At 39.3% G+C, this 21,582-nt stretch overlaps 1 protein-coding gene across 1 annotated transcript; it reads right to left on the reverse strand.

The window, feature by feature from the left end:
- Positions 1–717: 717 nt before the first annotated feature.
- On the reverse strand, positions 718–20,903 carry LOC113570360 (astrocytic phosphoprotein PEA-15). Its single transcript, XM_026998732.2, has 4 exons — positions 20,578–20,903; positions 1,502–1,676; positions 1,223–1,378; positions 718–885 (listed from the first exon to the last, which is right to left on the reverse strand). The coding sequence occupies exons 2-4, from the start codon at positions 1,671–1,673 to the stop codon at positions 821–823; spliced, it is 393 nt and encodes a 130-aa protein (XP_026854533.1). The 5' UTR covers positions 1,674–1,676; positions 20,578–20,903; the 3' UTR covers positions 718–820.
- Between the last annotated feature and the right edge of the window lie 679 nt (positions 20,904–21,582).

Genomic DNA, 21,582 nt, shown 5'->3' on the forward strand with positions numbered 1-21,582 from the left:
TGTGGATTCATATTATGATCAGCACCACAGAATATTTATGTATCACAGAAAATATTCTACTATTGATCTTAGTTTGATATGTGATGAGATACCAATATTGATATTTTTAGTTTTAATTAACTGTTTAGGATAATTCAACTTCAACAAAATAAAAAATAAAAAAATCAGTTTTTAAATCTAATTTTAGTCATATACACATCCCTCTATGGAAGGCATATGTTGGCTTTGTAATTTGTAAATGTAATTGAATGAATCTTGACAATAAATTCATTTGTGAGTTTTAAAGGGAATGTATAGCCATGTCAATTCTACTTACACTATTACTCAACAGTCTGGCTCGTATAAAGAAACAGGTTGAAATATGTAATTTAGAAACATGAAGCAGTTACCACAGGCAACAATGGAAACAAATGTTGGCTTCTGTTGCATTAAATGTTGCCATGGTGAAAATAAAAATTCCCTCTTTTACATGCACAAATGTACATTTCTAACCCAGGTAAAGCTTACTACTCATAGACAAATTTTCCACTGTAGGAGACAATCTCAGCAGTGGCTCTTAGATTATACAAAGACAACTGGTTTACTGGTCCTTTTCCTCTGTCCTTGTCTAATTGTCTGATCTGTTTCCTTCTTCCAAATCCCAAAACTTCCTGAGTCTCCAGGCTTTTAGTATGGCTGTGATACATTTAGCAATCTGACTGATGGCTTGGCTGTTAGAGTAGTGTTGAGTGGGGTAAGCTGGGGTTTAGTGACAGGGAATGAATTTGATTTGATGAGGTGGAGTGCCAGGGATGAAAGATGAAGGTCATGAACTTTGACTTCAGACTTTCTTAGGGGGAGGGGCCAGCTTGATGATCTCATCTTCTGATGGCTGGCGAATGATATCTACAAAGAAAGGAAGCATTAATACATTTTCTGAGAAATTTATGAGCTATATAGCAAATAGACTTCTGCAGTAAGTCAAAATCTGATTTGTTTTGCACCTTTTTTACATATTATAATACATTAAATTTAAGATGTATTGTTGTTCAGGTAATTGCCCAGAAGGTACATACAGTTACAGAACAATGGTGTTTTGCTTATGTTGTCTGTTCTGTTCATCAATGCATTGCACCAGTGAGAGCAGCCATTTGCAGTGGACATTTTAGTAGTTGTTTTATGCAGGTTTGAAAACTGCCCTGTGAGTTGTGACCTTGTAAAAACGTAAGAAAGTTGCTGATACCCTTGTATTTTTTAGCAGAGGGGATGCGTGTGAGTTTGGTGTCAATCTCATCATCTTCTGAGATCTTGAGCACTGTTGTACGGTACTCAATGACCCGGGTCAAAAGATCAGGCCGCCTTGAGATCTCAAAGATGTGCTCAATGTAGGAAAGGTTATCTGCACAAACCCAGCAATCCAAGAAACAGAAATACACAAATGATCACCAAAGATGATATAGCTTTTTTTTTTTTTTTTTTTTTTCCTTTTCCAGTCTCTTTCTTTGTACACTTATTTTCTCACCCGGGGCTAGTTTGTCATTTTTTTCCAGGTAATTGAACCACTCTTTGGAGGAGGTGATGGAGTTGCTCTGCTCTTCTGGTATGTCCTCCTTGCAGGCTGACTTCAGCTGCTCCAGGTCCTCATTAGTGATGTTCTCTGCCAGGTCACTCAGCAGAGAGCTGTACTCCGACATGATCTGACAGAAAAGAAAATAATTATGAATATTAACAAAAATGTACCTAATCTTTTCATTAGGTATAATTCCAATTTATTACATACATTACAGCTCATTTGAATTAGCATTGTTACTCCACTCTTTTAAATTGCTCAGACTCATTACTCGTTGTCGCCCTCTTGTGGAGCTCTGTTTGAACAGAGTTGGAACAACCAGCATTAACGGGACCAGTTTATTTTTGAAACATAATGTCTAATTATGTTTATAATGTCCAACGCGAGTCATAAGCCACAAAGAGCAGATCCTCTGCTTTTTACGTATTGAAACCTTTTTTGGTTTTCCAGAGCAGATTTACATTTCTGTTCCATGTGGTCCTTAAAAAAAGAATAGGAGCGAAGTGCAGTGCAAATGTGCAAGCTCATATGTCAAACTATTCACTGGATCTGCAGCAGTCTGCAGAATAGTAAAACAAGCCCCCTCATGTGCATGCTCAAACAAAGAGCCCTCTGTGCCCACATATACAAATATACCTAGTCTGAGAATATTGTTTACAAATGCTGACATAGTTACCATCACTATCTGAGACCATTGTGTGTTACCACTGTGTGAGTGTGCAGCAAGCAAAAGAGCCTTTGCTGGTTGCAGTTCTTCTGATAGTGTTTCCTATTGTCTCTGTGCAAATATAAACAGAGGACTGAGTAAAGATGGCAGAAATACCAGTCTGCAGTTACAGTAGCCAGCCAGTAGAGAGCATGAGAGATAGACATTAAGTACACATTCAGTAAAGAAAAGAGGAAGAAAAATTCTCTGGAGTTTGGATTATAGATGTACCAGAGAATAACTATGGGCGCAAACAACAGTACACCAAAGCTCATATAAACATATAAATCACCAACATCATTGTTATTTTCTGAAGCTCCTAGTATTATCAGCAATAGCAGCTATTTGCTGTCCCACTGTCAACAGAGCCCACTATTTTTACTGTTCAGAGCTTCTTTGCCTGGTGGGTGCAATAAATCTTTTTAAAAACTGCTTAAATATCAAAAGTATGTTAAAATAATACTTTTTGACAAGTATAGTTTGTGTTACAGTAAATAAATGTGGTTGGACTAGTTTTATAATTAGTGTGCTCCCATAATTGGGGTTCTGGTGGTCAGATTGAAAACCCTCTTGTTGATACCTGCTACCATAAATATCACAGTTCATCTTATCAATTGCAGTGAGGGCGTATGTGAAGTTGTGGGAGGATGAGCACAGCAATACTGAAAGATGTGCATGGCAGCCTGGCATTATACATTATATAGGCCAAAATGTATGTGTGTGTGTGTGGAAAGAGATACTTTTTGTTTTGCCCATTAACATAATAACAGGAGGTAATGAGGTTTTATCATGACAGCTAGAGACCATGACAGATGGATTTTGGGCACCTTGGCTCCAGTGAAACATTTTTAAAAATGCCACTTTCCTTTTAAAATTGTCATTTTCAGTAACTTTGTGTCTGTCTAGTGTTATTTCTTCTGCTTCTCTGGAAAGAGTCTGACATTGCCCTCCACAGCCCTCCTTTGTTACACAGTGCACACACACACACACACACACACACACACACACACACACACACACACACACACACACACACACACACGAGAGAGAGAGAGTGAGCAGGAGACAGAGAAGGCAGACAAAAGCAGGCTTGTATGTGAGAATGTGAAGGACAGACCCGTTCTTCCAATGTGTGTGTGTGTGTGTGTGTGTGTGTGTGTGTGTGTGTGTGTGTGTGTGTGTGTGTGTGTGTGTGTGTGTGACAGAGAGAGCGAGGACCTTCAGAGGTACCTTCAGAGTCTGGGCATACCATTTGGTATGTTTTCTCTGTGTGTGTGTGTCTGTGTATGTATGTGTCTGCTTGTTGAAAGTAGAGACATGTAGACAGTTCTTTCCCGTGACTAAACTCTTAACTACCCCTCTTTACAAGGTCTGGCCCAAAGCCCCTTCATCTACAGATTGCTTGTTTAGTATATTTATCCCTCCCTTAAACACACACACATATACAAATACAAACAATGTTTTAGTGCTACTATTTTCCAATATATACTGTTTTTACTATGATGTACTTGCCAGCAAATGTTGGAAAGTGTATGTGAACAAATTGTGTTGCAGAAGGTGTTATAGACTGGATTTGTTTTCTCATAAATCAGTTCTCTTGAAGCAAATATATATATATATATATATATATATATATATATATATATATATATATATATATATAGAGAGAGAGAGAGAGAGAGAGAGAGAGAGAGAGAGAGAGAGAGAGAGAGAGAGAGAGAATGCAACTGTATCCCCTTTTCAAATTGAAATGAAATGAAAATGCACAAACTTACAAAAGCTGGCTTAAGTGAGCCATGCCCAGCATCATCAGAAGAACCAAATCAGCATCATATTCATCAATTCATCAGCCTCATTTTCCTCCCATTCTCTTTTCACTACTTATCATAACTATGTAGTAGTTATGTAGACTATATAATATCTGATTTTTCAGTATATCAAATAAAATAGAAGAATGTACACGCACGCTTATGTACACGTGTGTGTGTGTGCCTGTGCGTATACATGCCACTACCACCCCAAATCTATTCATCCTTCACACAGCTAAGATCACCATGACAACCTGGCCCAGCTTGCCTTTCAGCTTGGTGACTGTAACCTAGCAACAGGGCAAGAGTGTAACCCCCCAGTTAAGTTCCCACCTCGCCCCTCCACTATCCCACCCCACTCTGAAAAGACAACACAAAAGAGACAGTGATGAGAGAGAGAGAGAGAGAGAGAGAGAGAGAGAGAGAGAGAGAGAGAGAGAGAGAGAGAGAGAGAAAGAGAGAGAGAGAGAGAGGGAAAGACACAGAATAAGCAATAAATATGTATAGTCAGTTACAAAAATATGCCGTCACCCACATGCATAAATGGTAATATTTTATAGAAGAAAACATTTTTTGTTAATTTGTCATTTATCATATTTTCCTTATATGAAATATACTTGAAAAAACCAGTTTTAAAATCATAGCCTTCAAAAATAGAGAAAATCTATTTATTAGATGTGCAGTAATGGTTAATCTTGATATGAAAAGTACCATAAAATGTGGCTTGGTAATATTTACTTACTTTGTCGCTAAGATGTCTCTCCAGCAAATACACACACAGTCAGCCTCTGCGTAGGTCTTGCAATCACTCCTTCTAAGATATTGGTTTAAGCTAATCCTCACATCTGATGTCGCTGTTCCCCATTACATCAGCTCATTTGCTTTTTTGCATGTAGACTCTGCATGTTTACAGCACACTAATTCAGACTTGAGTTGACTCCTGCCAAATAAATTATTAATGCAGAGTTAATGATTCATCTTTTTCAGTTTATCCCCTGCCAACAAGGAATACTGTTTTCAAAAATTAAAATGAGTGTTTGGGTGCATATATCAAATATTTATGACAGGTTATCAAAGAAAACTTTCATCTAAAAATAATAGTTTAATCTCTGCCCCAATACTGATATATAAAGAAAAACCCTACACACTTACAACCCTACATTCTTTCAAAAACAGATGACATTTACTTCTTGATTTTGAAATAAAACTGCCAACAGTATGTGATTTTAGATTCACCAGGTAAACATGTGGCAGTATGGAACACTGCAGTCAAAGACAATCCAAGCAGTTCCACAAATGCAGGTTGTTTTTTTTAGATATCTCCCCTTTGAAAATCTCCATGAACAATGACAAGGGCCAATAACCAACCCATTCCAGAGTGATGGTTTGAATAGAATTATTCATTAGTCCTTATTTGTTTATGAATGTTCTTAAATGCAAACACTACTTATCTCCAACACATTCCTATGTATGAAGCTAAACTGTAGTCAAAAGATGTAACCATGGCAACTCTGTGACTAATGAGGATTTTGCATGTGAGGTCTCAGTGTCGGAACACACACACACACACACACAAACCACATACTCCTTCTCTCAGGAACATTCTACACCAGTTTACATTATTGTTACTTTTACTACAGGAAAACCAGAACCTCAAGTTTTCATTCTCCCCCTCTTTTACTTTCACTCTCTTTCTTGTCTTAGGTGCACGTGGCAAACTAATGCTGGCTGAAACCATGAGCAAAAACATCAGGAACACAATGTATGATTAATAAGTTAAAAATGGGATGACTACATTTTTATCTCATGTTACATTTGGTCTCTTCTTAATTTCTACATTTTATGGATGTGACAGCACGACCAAATATCCAGCAGCCTTACCATGCTACAAATGGATTTTATTCATGAAAAAAGTGCACTGATCAGTTGACCTGCACAAAAACACAGATGAACATTTTTCAGTTTTTTTTTTTACTTCGCTTTTCTATACAGATGTTTGATTACACTTACAAGTTCATTTTTAACATATCCCTTCGAGAGGTAACAGCTCTCTAATATATAGTGCAAAATATATAATCACAGAAGATATTTTCCTACGATTATGTTTCCCTCCATTTTACATACACACACACACACACACACACACACACACACACACACACACACACACAAAATTTAAGGGGACAAACACCAGAACCCCCTACAGAGAGCAGCTGCTGAGGAAGGAGAGGAGTTTCCTCCAAACACACGTTTGAGCAGGAACCCACACACAGAATCCCACACAATATATATATTTTTAACATTATTGACCATGATCTGAAATTCAGCAAAAAATAAACTGACTTTTAAATTCTTTCTCTCTGCCTAAAACAATATGAACATTCCACTAGACAATAACAGACCAAAATGTATTGGCCACACACACATACAGACCACATTACACCACATTACATCCAGGTTCTGAAACAGTAAATACTCAAAAAATAATTTGGATAAATTAACATTAAAAGGTAATGACAAGGGAGCATACATTTGTGGGTATTTTTTTAACCTATGGAAAAACAAAAGAATGTTGGGGCAAGCACTGTGCTAAAACAAGAAAATGTAGGGCATGCTGCTATTTTTCCCCTGATTTTTCTATTTTCAGATAGAGAGCAATCTTTTCATCTTAATGACCATCGTCACAATGCAGCCTACATCATCCCACATCAGCTGATTCACTCTCACTCACTCTCATCCTAACACACACACACACACACACACACACACACAGATACACACATTCTTCCTAGCATTACTGAAAGCAGTGCTAAGAGGACTCGTTGGAATGTCTTATTTTGGAAAATATACACAAGAAACTGTTCAGTGCTGTATACATGCTGGGTCACAGTTTGCTGGATGTACTGAATGTTTTACTAGATAGGGCTGAAGTGCAGCAAGAAGAAGGTGTCAGTTACCAGAGCAAGGCACTATGGGTGTTGTGTGGGTGTCTCCCACACGTTCCCATCTCTGCAGTACCAAAAAATTGCTCATGGAAGTTGTACTCAATTATTCATAGACAGTTTTTCTTGAGGTCAAAATAGGAAACATGGTAAAGGCAAAAAGTATGACATCCACAACACCAATAAACAACAAGCTCTATTTCTAAAATATAAGCACATTCTTATTCACACATACCCTAATCAAACCTAAACTCTAAACTCAAACACAATGGCTCTGAAGTGTGGAAAACAGACCACAGAAAAAAAGGGATATCCACCATCCATATTTCTAACCTCTATATTTTTTTTACTCTATCATCCATTTCCCTTGTTTACTTCCCTCCGTCAATTTAATTCTTTAAACTGGACACCAGCCCAGTCATCATGCAGACCCAGCTGTAACTGGCTGGTCAACCTCACTTCCTGCTGTTACCATGGTAACACTTCCGGGTTGTACTGAGAGGGATGAGGAAAAAACAACAGCTGGGCTTTCTGTTCGAGGTACTGTATAATGTCAAGTAATCCTTTCCCCACTCTCCATTTTCTCTCAGATTAATAGTGTTATTCTCTGATGGAGGCTTATACAGTATTCTCTAGCATGTGAATTTTCACAACACTGAGTTTTTGTAACTTATGTACTCTTTGCATAAAGAATGCTAACTTTTTGCTGGTCAAACTCTGGTCTATGAAGTCTTTTTTTTTCATGTACCCCCATTGCTGCGCATATCTGTGGTCTCTCGCAGAGTTAAGGGTTATAAAATCACAGTGGCCACTTTGGCCCTGTCCCACCACAAATGGTCAATGGTAATTCAGGATGGTAAATCAGTGTCATATCACCAGCTATGAGATCCAAAGAGTGTCAAACCATTGCTCTTGGCCAAGATGAGATTGAAAGAAGGCTGGACCTGGGGTAGAGGGTTTTGGGAGGAGACTTGGAGTGGAGCTGAGTGGAGGGCCAAAGTCCTACAAAGTTTAATGATTGCTCTGCTCAGAGACACCTACTGAATCAGGTGCATTTACATGTGCAATCAACAAACCACACTGGTCTCTGGCTCTCTTGGAACAGGGTTTGACACTGGGTTTGAATTTACCCTCAGCCTTTGTGGCTTTGACTTTCTTCAAGCTGACCGGGCCCAACAGCAAAGTCTTGAGTGTATAGCACAGCCAACTAGCAAATGTATGCTCTCTAGAAAACAAGCTGGATGAGTTGAGGACTCAAATTACAAACCAATGTGAGATTAGGAAGAGGAGGTCGCTTCAACATTAAAAACAGATGGTGTTTGGACATACAGATTATCTAAAAACACTATTTAGATGACACAGAATTGCTGACTGTGAAATTTGGACCATTTCCATTTCATGGACCAAGAGTTTTTATAAGGGTGCTGATATTAGATGCATATGTTCCTCTACACACAAACTCTGTTACTTGATGCAATTAACAAACAGTAAACTGGACACCCAGACTCTGCACATGCAGACTCTGTTCATTGTGGCCCACGATCTGAACCAGTGCAACCTGCAACCTGCAGCATGTCCTTCCCAAGTACCACCAGCACGTGAGCTTTGCAACAAGGGAGAGAAAAATACTCGACAAAGTCTACAGCAACACGCAAGGTGCATACAAAACTGGGATGTGGCCACAAAACTGTGACAGTCCAACTACATCTCCATGTTCCTACACCCAGCATGCAGACACCTCCTCAAGCAGGCTCCTTTTAGATCGGCTAAATGTCTGGACTGAGGAAACTGATCGTGTGCTTCGGGACTATTTTGATAGTACTAACTGGAAAGTGTTTAGAACTGCTGCTATGCAAGAGGACGGTAGTGTGGATATAGAGGTCTACACTTCAGAGGCACTGTGGATATAGAGGTCTATGCTTCAGAGGCACTGTGGATATAGAGGTCTACACTTCAGAGGCACTGTGGATATAGAGGTCTACACTTCAGAGGCACTGTGGATATAGAAGTCTGTGCTTCAGAGACACTATGGATATTGAGGTCTATGCTTCAACAACACTGTAGATATAGAGGTCTATGCTTCACAGGCACTGTGGATATAGAGGACTACACTTTAAATGCAACAGGCTAGATCAGTACCTGTAATATTATCCCAACAAAATGCTACACATTTTCTCATTAGAGCTGACTGATGTGATTGCAGACATATTCAACCTGTCTCATGTACAAGCCTTAGTGTGCACCTGCTTCAACTATCATTGTACCCCTTCTGAACAAAAGCACAGTAACCTGCCTTAATGACTGTTCCACCATTGCACTGACCAAAGTTGTGATTAAGTGCTTTGAGAGAATAGTTTTGACTCACATCCAGAGAAGCATACCTAGCACTTTAGACCCCCACCCATTTGTATACTGTCAGAACTGGTCCATTTACGATTCTGTCAGCACTCCCACCCACACAGCCCTCACACATCCACATGGAGGGCAGTTATGTTTGAATGCTGCTTATTGATTTCAGGTCAGTATTCAATGCAGTCATCCCAACCAAACTGACTGAAACATTCCTCACTCTTGGACTCACACCTACCCTATGTAAAGGGGTGCTGAACTTTTATAACGGCCAGACCCCAATCAGTCAAAGTCAGAAAACACACATCCAGCACACAGTTGTGAGGGCAGGAACTAATCAGGGCTGTGTGCTGAGCTCCTTGTTGTACACACTCTTCACACATGACTGTGGGGCCTCCAAGTATAACACCAGCAGATGATACTACATTGGCCTGATTACTGGTGAGGATGTGATCACAGCAAACAGATGTGACACAGCAAACAGATGTGAGGTGACAGATGTGGTAACATGGTGTCAAGACAATAGTCCCTGAATTGAGACAAGACCAAGGAGATTGCTGACCCAAGTAGGAAGGGGAAGCAGCAGCATGCACCACTAAAGATGGGCAAAAGAAAGGTGGAAAAGGTGAACTCCTTCAAATACCTTGGAGTTCACATTAATGAGGACCTCATCCTTGACCAACAGTACACATCAAAACATCATAAAGAAATCCCAACAATGTCTGTACTTTTTCAAAACATTAAGGAAATGTGACATGCCAAATAAAATACTAAGCAACTTCTACAGGAATACTACAGGAGTGTTGTCATGAGTTTCTTGGTATGGTATGGGAATTGCACTACTCAGGAATGGGAGGCTCTCCAGCATGTGATCAGAATTGCACAATCCCTGTCAGGAGTCTTCCCATCATTGCAGGACATATAATGTTCCAGGGTCATTTTAAGAATCCATATCATCATTGAGGACAATATACACTTCCAACACAGCCTCTTCACTCCTCCCATCAAGCAGACGATACAGAAATGTGAAGTCCAGAACAATGAGGCTAACAAACAGCTTTAATCGACAAGTTAACAGGTTTATGAATGATTTCTACCCATTGCCCCCCCACCCCACTGCTAATACTGCCTACATACAATGTGGGTTGGACTCAACACATTCACAAAGAGTGCTAACACCTTCTCTGCTGTGACTAAACTAGAAATATTGCACTTTATGTACACTATGACAGATGCTCTCTGCTCATTGCACTACCAAGTACTGTTATATTAGAACTTCTATAATCAATATGGATAGCATTTGGTATTGTAAATACAACTTTCTTGTTTGATGTTCACACTATATATAACAATACACATAACTTATGTTTTTTTCTTTTTTTTTCTAACAAAGAGTAAATCTTTTCAATTTGTATATCTCATTGACTGTAGAACTAGCAATGACAGAATTTCATTTTATGGTGTAATTGTCTGTTTTATAATACACATGGCAATAAAATCTTGAATCTTGAGATGGAGAGTCTTCAGTTCTCAAAGACTTTAACAATACATACAACCTTCTGAGGAGATCCACTGGCTAAGACCTAATGTCACTTCCCCCTAGACCTAGACACAGACCCAGAGTAGGCTATGAAGATTAGCATCATACATTATCCGACACTGTGTATCCCCTGCTTATATGCCTGTGTTCACCTCCTGTACCACCTGCAAAACCTGCATCTAATCCCCATGCTGTTCAGCAAACTCAACTACTCTACACTTCATGTGCCATGCATAGTTTCATTTGCTGCACCATGTGCAGCAGCTGCACCTTTTCTGCTTTTATCCCAGGATAAGGGGTTACATGTCCCCCCCCCATTCCCTCTGGGATCTCTACCCCTGGATGCAGGGAAGCCTATCAGTGAGGAGGCCCACCATCTGATGTCATGACAGCATTTTTAGACAGACTAATGGATCACCTAGAGTCCATAAGAGTGGAAGTTATATCAGTTTATTCTAAACCTAGCTATCCTAGTCCACAAAAGCCCAAGTGAGTTTGTACAATTAAAGCTGCCACTACAGAACCTGCTGCCAGATGTAACAGTGAGTGGTAAGGAGGCAGACGTATGTGTGGAGAAGAGCGAGATTTATTAGGGGCAAATCCAGATTCAGAGTCGGTATAATGGCTAGGGTCATTAGAGCCAATATGGAGAGTATGAGGATAAATGACTAAACAAACAAAAACACATGAAGGCAAACAGGGGAAGCAGGCTATAACAGAGGCTACGAAGAACTCAGAGGCTAAGAAAAACAGTCAGACTAGGATGCACAGAGTACAAACCTACAAGCATACAAATACAGGCTTTCAGACATTCAATGAACAGCAAAGAGACAGGGCACAGGGCACAACACAGGATTTAAATACATGAAATTAACAAGACTAGAAACGAGAAACAGGTGTGAAAAACCAAATGAGGGGCGGAGAAAATGAAACTATGGAATGGAACCAAAACACAAGACAGGGAAACCATGGAACAGGGAGGCTAGGAGGGACTAACTGTGACACCAGAGGATGGGAAAGAATTATTTAAATATCAGATCCATGTTGATCACCTGTTATTAGGGGCTAATTGTTGACTCCTTCCTAAATTCCCCCTGTCTATAGACAGATACAGTGACACTACTTACAGAGAAATTTAGACAGCCTCACCAGTTGGCTGAGATCACACCCAAAGTAATTCTAATAAGCAAAGACCTATTCCAATCCTTTTGTGATGGAGCAATCCTACAGCTCTTTTGCATACTTATGATCTGAAAATAGTAGATTCATATTGCGTTTATCATGACAAGGGTAGCACCCAAATGGCAGTTGTTAATCCACAGATTTGAACTATGTGCAGCATATACTGGAGCTCATCATTCCAGCATACTGGGATCAGATCTTACTCTGAAGATCCGTAAGACCACCTTGTGGTAAGACTCCACTGCATACTTTGAGCAATCCTGGATAATATGGGATGACCATATTGTGCTTGTGCTACTAAACATCTCTTCAATCTCACTCTGTCTTCCTGAATCTGAGAATAAAATTCCCTGGAATCATATATTTATCTAACTCTAAATAACAGAAATATCGCAAAAATATTTTTTTTGCTAGGATAAGGAGGAAAACTTAGAATATCACAAGTCAAAATGCAAAAAAAGATGCAATATACTTTTTATGGAGAAGTCTTTTAAATTTACATCTTTAAGACATTCTGGATATCAAGGAAAAAAAAAACATTTATTAATTTGACTGTGTAGAGAATGAACCGTTATGAGCTGAGCAGTGAAACTAGGCCTATTTCTATTTCTTTTTAAATTCATGGCTATTTTGTGTAATTTCTCCACATTTTGTAGCCAGTCTGAACTATAATAAGAGAACTGACACTGACAGGTCAACAAATGAGTTAATTAAATATTTTAGGTAATACTGTTAGATAAATGCATATCATTCATGTAGGTGCTAATGATATATGCCTTCACCAGTTGGAGATTACTAAGATTTAAGAGGTGGGTTGATTAGCAAAAGCAATGTCCAGTGCTTCAGTATGTTCTGGACCTATTTCAATACAGCATACCAATATAATGTATAGCTGGTTATTATCACTAAACTGTTGGATGTGCTCCATATACAAAATGGAGTTCATAGATAATTGGGCTATCTTTAAAGGTAAGCTTGCCCTTTTAGGGTGAGTGGAAAGAAGATTATTTTTTCCAGGAGCATAAGTTCCAATCTTATAGCAGATGTAATAATAGATAAATACCAGAGTGGTGGCTAGCTAGCAGACAGAGAGGCTAAACTGACCGTCTGCTGATTGAGACGTCATATTGATACTGTGTCGCTTCCTGAGACAAAAAAAACAAAACCTTTTTTGAAACAATTTGTGTGTTAATAATATAATTAGTTTTAAAGTAAATGATGTTCAGAACACCACCAGCACCTCTGATCTAAAGTGCTGATGATAAATTAAACCATCACTGATACAGGATTAATATGTTTTGTCTAACCTGGATCAGATCAAATGAAAGCAAAACATAGGAAGTCTATGTTTTCTGCTTAACTAGCCATGGAAGTGACATTGCAGTCATCTATACCGACACAATAGGTAGAAACCAGAAAGCTGATTATGATTTAAAATCCTTTGAAATAAATTTTATTCACGTAAATGATGTAGTCAGCAAAAATAATTAGTACAGGCCACCATGACCTTATTCTGGATGAGTTTGCAGATTTCCTCTCTAATCTGGTTATTTTGGTCGAAACAGCTACCATTGTCCTTGTCCCCCTTTTCATCTTCAGGATTGAGGGATGAGACCCATGCCAAGATGAGAATAGCACAACGCCAAATGGAGGCACAAGATCAGGAGATGGAGTTAAGATTAGCACTGCACAGGATGGAACTTGAATTAGAGCAGGAAGTACAGATATGGGAGTTGGTCTTAGAAGAGATGTTAGCTAGTCTGTATCTTCTACTCCTGACCGTACAATAAGGTCTGTATCTACTGCTCCTGACCCTACAGTAAGGTCTGTATCTACTGCTCCTGACCCTACAGTAAGGTCTGTATCTACTGCTCCTGACCCTACAGTAAGGTCTGTATCTACTGCTCCTGACCCTACAGTAAGGTCTGTATCTACTGCTTCTGTCCCTACAGTAAGGTCTGCATCTACCCCTCTTACTGCTCACTCAACTACTGCTTCTATTAATGTTTCTGCTGCTGCTTTTGAGGTAAGAAAAATGCTGTGTTAATGTTATATTTTTACAGAAGCTTAGGTGAACACTTACTGTAGTGACTTTGAACACATCACTATAGCCTTGAAATGGCCAAAGGAAGTATGGACTCGCCTACTCTGGTGTAAATTTGTGAGAAATGCACAAGAAATTTGATCATCCTTGTCTTTACAGGACAGTGTTGACACTTTAATAATCCTTAGGACTCTTTGAGATCAGCATTTAATTCCGTACTAGACTCAGTCAGTTTCAGTTGGTGTGTATAACCTACACATTATGGTGGACATGCATTTCATTTAACACTGACATGAGGCATAGACTTTGAAAGCATAACTTTTTTTCTTATTTTATTTGAACTACGTATCAGTCATGATATAGTCATGCCGCCTCACTACCACACTGAATGCACAATCACATCAGCACTTACCACATAGCTTTATTGCAAATCTCTAAAATGTATCAATTCTGTTTGGGATACCCTGAAACCCTGCAGAACTTGACCGAACAACTGAATGCTTACTCTACATTTACACTGCAGTGAAGCAAGGCTATTTTGGCTCTGCTTCTCATTAATTTCTATGGAGACAGGTGGTGGTTGTGCGTAGAGGATTATGGGAGCTACTGTATTGCGAACCAAGTGAAGAGTGCATTGAAAACTTAAGCTATTTTAAACTTTATGCAAATTAGAAGCATCACCTCATGTTTATCATGTAATCAAAGCTCAAGCCGAAATCAGTGCTGTGACAAAATGAAAAACATATCAACAATCATATACACTTGTAATGCTTTCTACAAAGTACTGACCAATGTTAGTGGATGATTGCTCAGATGTTTACTTTACTAGGGTTACATTTACAGTGCTATGTATTTGGTTAATGTAAGCTTTATTGCTTGCACCCATATACTGAAATGCAAACTCTGCCACTAAATGTATCCTTTCTTTCTGCTGAGGTACATCTACTCCTGATGTCATGTTGTTTCTTATTCTTAACCTGGCTCTTCCCACCCATTGACCTCTTCTCCTGCTGTGACTCCTCTTACACATCAGCATGATTTGTCATTTAATTGGATGGATATTTATGTACATATCATAAACACAGAGACACATATGCTCATGACCTACTTAATTAAAAACACCTTGTGGATTCATCCCACCTGAACAATACTGTGTTGCATAATACTGTGTTGCATAATAATTGCCAAATTATTCCACAATCATTGTCAAACATTTTGACTCAGAAACTAAAAAAAATTGTAAAATGAGAGGAAAGTTGACTCTGTTCACAAACTTGGCCACTACAGAATGCTGCTGTGATTATAGTCGTAGTGCACAACAGAAAACCTTTATATAATTTGTCTGACCACTGTATGTTTTTTTCATTGACAGTCATTATCCAAGTGGCTACGGGTAAAGCATTCTATTGACTTTTTAATAATAACAGCTGAAGATAATAATGGTAATGGCTTTCTTGAAATCTTCTTTGCATTGACTCTCTCAGAATTCTTTATCACACTGATATCTGTATATCAGGTCCATGGGGTCAGTTATGCCATGTTTTATATGAAAACAATAAATGTATTTTTTATGGTAGGTACATATATTTTCTTATAGCTGAATTTGTTACATATATTTTGGAAATCCAAAATTATATATAATGTTTATGCATGATTTACACATAAGTGTATCATACACAAAAAAAGTTTATGTAAGAATATTTTACATGCATTCAACTGAGAAAATAAAAAAGGAGTAACTGCACATACTGTTAACAAAGCTCTTGAATATCACAATACACTAAATAGTAATGTTGTATTAGTTATTGTGTTGCATTGTATTAATAAAGTGTTGAACTGTGTTAAACAGGCGAATAAAAGGTGAAAGAGTAATTGGGCAACCAGAGCAATATTGTGAAAAAGTGACTTTTGGTTCCAGGTGTTAACTTACAGTGACAGAGAGGGTGAAAGTAACAGTGAAATGTCTCACATTCCTCCTGCTGCGAAAGTCTTTGTTTTCCATTTATCCCATTGTTCTCCTTCTCATCCACCCCTGCTTCCTGTCTCCCTTCTAGATCTCCTGTTACTTTGCCTGTTGCTTACAGTCTTCATGTCTAAGCTACAGTATCATTCTGAAGGCGTCTTTTGATATAACTTTTGATATCTTACGTCATGCTGACACCAAACTAAACTAAAATACATGAACAAATGAAGACGATGTTCCTGATGTGCATTCATTGTACATGCAGTACAGAAATAGATGTGTGTGTGTCTGTGTGACAGAGAGATAGAGATATACTGTTTAACAAGTCACAGCTGCACACACATAATACAAGCTCACACACAGAGAGGAATACACATACAAATCTGAATCACAGCCACTGTTTATCACTCTTTTTCTCTCTGTCTACCCTCTGAAACACATGTAAAGTAGCTTTAATCAGATTGGTGTTCACATTTCCAAACTAACATCCTCCCCCTACCCTCCTCTTTCTCTCTCTTTTCTCTCTCTCACAATGTTTCATAACTTCCTTTTCCTTGAAGGCCTCTCTCAGTATAACCAATATGGCCACAGCACAGAAGGGTGAGGTCCCCTTCTTGACTCACCTAATACCCTACATTGCAAGTATGTCATCATGCCTGGAAAGGATTGTTAACTACTCAACTTCCATACAACTGCATACACGGTGAGCGTTCAGTCCAATGTTCACATCTGCAAGAAGGTTACAGTGTTAGATAGAATCAAAATATCCAATCCATACCTCCTTTTATTTGTATCTGCACATATTGTAATGAGATCATCATACATGGGAATGCCAAAATGCTGTTAGCCTTGAAGGTGATTCTTTCAAATGGTCCTCAGTGCCTTCCATGACTCTGGGTCTTGGCCAGGTCCTGGAGAGGGTGTACCTGATTGTCCTGATGGCTCTTTGACTCAGAGCAGGGAGTGGTGGGTAATGTTTGTGTGGGAGTGATGTTTAGTCAAACAGGCTGATGGTTTCACACGGGTTAGTTTAATTCAGGAGTGAGGCATTATGTGTGTGTGTGTGGCTGCAGTGGCTGCATTTGTTCATGTGTATGTCAAGTCAAAATTCAAGTCAAAATTTTTATATAACACACATTGTCACAAAGCATCTTTGCAAATGTATGGGTCCAGATACATGATGAGCAAACCTGTGGAGATAGTGGCAAGGGAAAACTCCCTGGGTAGGAATTAGGAAGAAACTTTGGGAGGACCAAGATTCAAGAGGGAACCCATCCTCCACTGGGCGGCCCAGCTAGTAATCAGTTCATGCTTTATTGCATTGTGTTAGTCCAAAAGGAGTCAAATATGTATACAGGGGTATGTATTATGCTTTAAAGGTCCATGCATGAATAGTTGCTCTATGTGCAAGTCAGAATGAGTAGTGGTAGAGGCACCCAGTCCATAAGAAAATTTTTTCCCAAATTTAGACTTTCAGCTCTCATACCTGGCCATTCAGCCTTGAGTATTTAATCTTATATTGAACAACAATGAAGGGAAAGTAAGTAAGCAAGTCCAATATACTCTGATATGCAATTCATATTCAAATATCAAATTTTAACTGTTACATTGTGAATTGCATTTTTCTCATGTTAATGACAACTCTGTTGTGTACATTTAAATCTACTTGAAAAAGTGCACAAGGTCAGCATCCCCATTTTTACTCCTTTATAGCAAATGAAGGACAGAGAAAAATGTATGTCACTTTTGAAACTACGTGGAAAACACACACCTTTCCTATGACGTTAAGGAGATTGTCACAGTGATTGCATCACAGTCTAGGCATGATGTAATTAGCCAACTCATTCATAAGATGTGCTATAACTACACTGTGATGCCAGCCCTTTAAAAGAGAAGTCACATTGATAAAGCCCAAATGGAATGTGTGATTCACCCTAACACTACATCATTAATCTGTGAAGAACAGTTGCCATGGTGACCACTAGCTAGCACACAAATGTTCATGATAGCTGAGGTGAGAAATGCTCTTATGGCTCATGTGTGACTCGGATTGCAAACCTGTTGGTATGTGCTATTGGCATGTTGCATAGGAAAAAAAAAATAAAAATCAGAATCATTATCAGAAAGCAAGATTAACAATGTAGCATGGCTGATCCGTGCTATTGCTAGCATAGGTGGAACCAATATTGTGTCCACTGTATGAAATGCTTATTTCCTCATACTTGAGGAATGCTTTACTCCCATTGCTAGGACAGACATTGTACTCTGCAGTGAGCTGTCCAGGATCCTGGACTTCCACTTCAGAATAGAATGCAATTATGTAACATAAGGCCTTTATCCCCAAATGATACTGTGGTATAAGATATTCTAGAGCAGTTAGCACAATTCCTGTAGCAATGCCTATTTTTCTGCAGCTGTAAGATCATTTTAGTTACAGGTTTTATACCTAGAAGGTTTGCAATGCACTGCCATAGCTTTGTAGGTTAGTAAGTCCTTTCAGAATATAGAAAACATTAAAGCAGAGACAACAAAACTGAGAGTTACTGTTACCGATTTGAAACTGAGGAGCTGGGTAAGTTTGTTCTTTGCTGAGCTCAAAGGACAAATGGAGAAATTTACAGTCGTCTTCACCTTTGCTGGCTGAAAGGAAGTACGCCAACACAGGGCTTTAAGTCAAATCATCAAACATCAAATGAATTCACTGCAAGTAAACTGCATAATATTGAAACTGCTGAATGTAAGGCAAAGTTCACTGAGGCCTACTGTTCTCTCAGGCAGTTACTCCATAGAGAAATAAGGCGGAACTCTCAGTTCCCAAAGCAAAGGACAGTGGTCTATGTGACCTTGTGGTGGACATTTCCCAAATGACACAATTCTTAAAGAGTAGCCAGAAAAAGAGGGACTGTGGAGAGAAGCTACAGACCACATACACCCATACACACTTACTCACAGAGAGAGAGAGAGAGAGAGAGAGAGAGAGAGAGAGAGAGAGAGAGAGAGAGAGAGAGAGAGAGAGAGAGAGAGAGAGAAATTGCAGCCCCAAAAGGATTTTCACATAACCCGCTTTACATGCCTGGCCTGTATGATACTGCAGTCTACTTTTGCAAAATCTGAAAATCAAGTGTTTTACTACCATATTACCAGCTTGCACAAACACATCCATACTATTTACAGTGGGGGCCACAGGAGCTTGTATACGATACACAGTAGGGGACAACAATGAGAATGAACATGCATGCATAGAGCTTCTGAGGAGGTTCGTTGGTGAAGACTGAAGGTAGGAAAGGGACAGTAGAGGAGGATAAAACATCAGACAAGGAAGTTTGCAATGAGAACATCACACAAAAAAACACTACAGAGTATTAGTGAAAGGAGCTGGAGATGTCTGATATTTCCAAGCTCTTGACCACTCACTCGCTGAATAAGTGTGGACAGAAATTGAATGCGTTCTTGAGAGAGGGAGGGGGAGAAAGAAAGAGATGGCGACGTTGTGGGTGCCTTATTTGTTTTCAGTAAAACAGCATTTCGAACAACCGCTTGACTCTCTGTCTGAAAACAACTCAAGCCACACACACACACACACACACACACACACACACACACAGAGAGTCACTGAGCCAGGAAGTGGATGTCGGGGGTAAGCGGTTTCTGCTGTGATGCCAATTTTCCTTAGCAGAGAAAAAGAGAATCAATGCAATAGGCAAGAGTGCAGAGAATTGCTTATGCCATTTAAAGATCCTGAGTATCTAACCAATTTATACTACCAAAAATCCATCTGAATTTATATAAACATAATTTATTGGCTTGTTCCATAACCAGGTAAGAAAAAAATTTCGAGCCTGAAATATACTGAAGCCAGAAAGGAATGAGAAGCACTGTGCGAGTTACGGACTAAGCTAAGTGCATGTTTCGTTTCTCCTTTACTTATGCACGTAAGGGCAGTTCTTTGTAATTTATCGATCTGTCCTTTTCTGCCGGATCTTTTATTTTCCTTTTGCTTGTTTAAGGGATTGTTCTCGAAAACAATCGCGATCAACTGATTAAGGGAATGTGACGCCAGTGCAAATTCGCGAAATGCATATTATAGAGTCATTTTATAATTTAATACATTTGTTTCCAAGCTTATAGATATAGACAACACGTTCAGTTTTCAGTTTTTGACAGTTACGTCACTAATGTCAACGTCAAGTGCGCTCCCTAAAGGTTGTGAGTCCACGGAAACTGGGCTTAATTTCTTTAGCATGAGTTCGTGACTACGATAGCTTTATGCTACGCTCGACTTCTCTAGTTTATTTTGACAGCGCCTGCCAAATTCTGTTGCCTACAAATATGAATTTGTGATCAATCGGCTGCTACGGAATAAATGCATCTTGCATTATCAGAAATGCATCTTAGACTACTAAAGTAATGCCATCAGGTTGCTGGCACAGTAAATAAGGCCGGGCAAAACAACTACCGAAAATTCACGAAGAAATGTGGATATCCGTTACTTACTCTGGACGCAGAATATGTAGTCAGTCAGAGGGGCTGAATGGATGCTATCGGTGTAGCGGAGACGAGATCCACGTTCCTGTCAATTCTTGGCTTTACAACTACTGGCACTGACAGTCTAGTCCGTGCTGTAGAGATCCTGTTGCGGTCCTATTTCGTCCAAAACCACAATGTCAAAGCATGAACAACGTCGATAAATGTGATGTTAAGGAGCTTAATCACACAACTGTCGATATTGCTTTAACGGTCGATAAAATAGCTGCTTTTGGCCGCTTGTCTGTGCGTGTGCACACACCGTCTAGCCGGTTTAACAGTGGAACCGCCTCTCTCTCTCTCTCTCTCTCTCTATCTCTCTTCTTCTTCTCTCTCTCTCTCTCTCTCTCGCTCTCTCTCTCTCTCTCTCGCTCTCTCTCTCAGCTCCTCTTTTCCAGTCACACGCACTGCCGAACTGTGGGACACACACATAGGCGCACACACACAGACACGGATTTTTCGGGCCTGATGTCACTATTCGCTATCCGGTCTAGTAATTCCTCCTCTTTTCTTCTCTACCCTCCCGCCATACAAAACTCCCACCCTTCTCCCACCCTTCCCTCTCCCACGCTATCGCATTCGTTTCTGGCGTGCATTCAGACCAGAATTATCAAATTTGTATATTTTATAATAGCATCATTTCTTTTTTCTGTAAATTAACATTGTTTTGAGCCAAGGGTTAACTGAAACCTCAATAGGAAAGACGAGGCATACAGCTGTGGGAATGGCAATGAATGTCCGCTGAGCTAAGTCTGGAGATGTGCAGCACCTCTTCTGGCCATGAGGGACAGTAAATGAGTAATCCTGTTCGTTGTTGTTTTTTTGAGACTTAACTATTATGAAGTATGAAAATGCATTCACCACACTTTATGAGAACACCATTTACCTGACACTTTTATCCAAAGCAATTTACAATTATGACTGCATACAACTTGAGCAATTGAGGGTTAAGGGCCTTACTACGTGGCACAACAG

This window comes from Electrophorus electricus, chromosome 9 (genome assembly GCF_013358815.1).
Source record: "Electrophorus electricus isolate fEleEle1 chromosome 9, fEleEle1.pri, whole genome shotgun sequence".
Classification (NCBI taxonomy): domain Eukaryota; kingdom Metazoa; phylum Chordata; class Actinopteri; order Gymnotiformes; family Gymnotidae; genus Electrophorus; species Electrophorus electricus.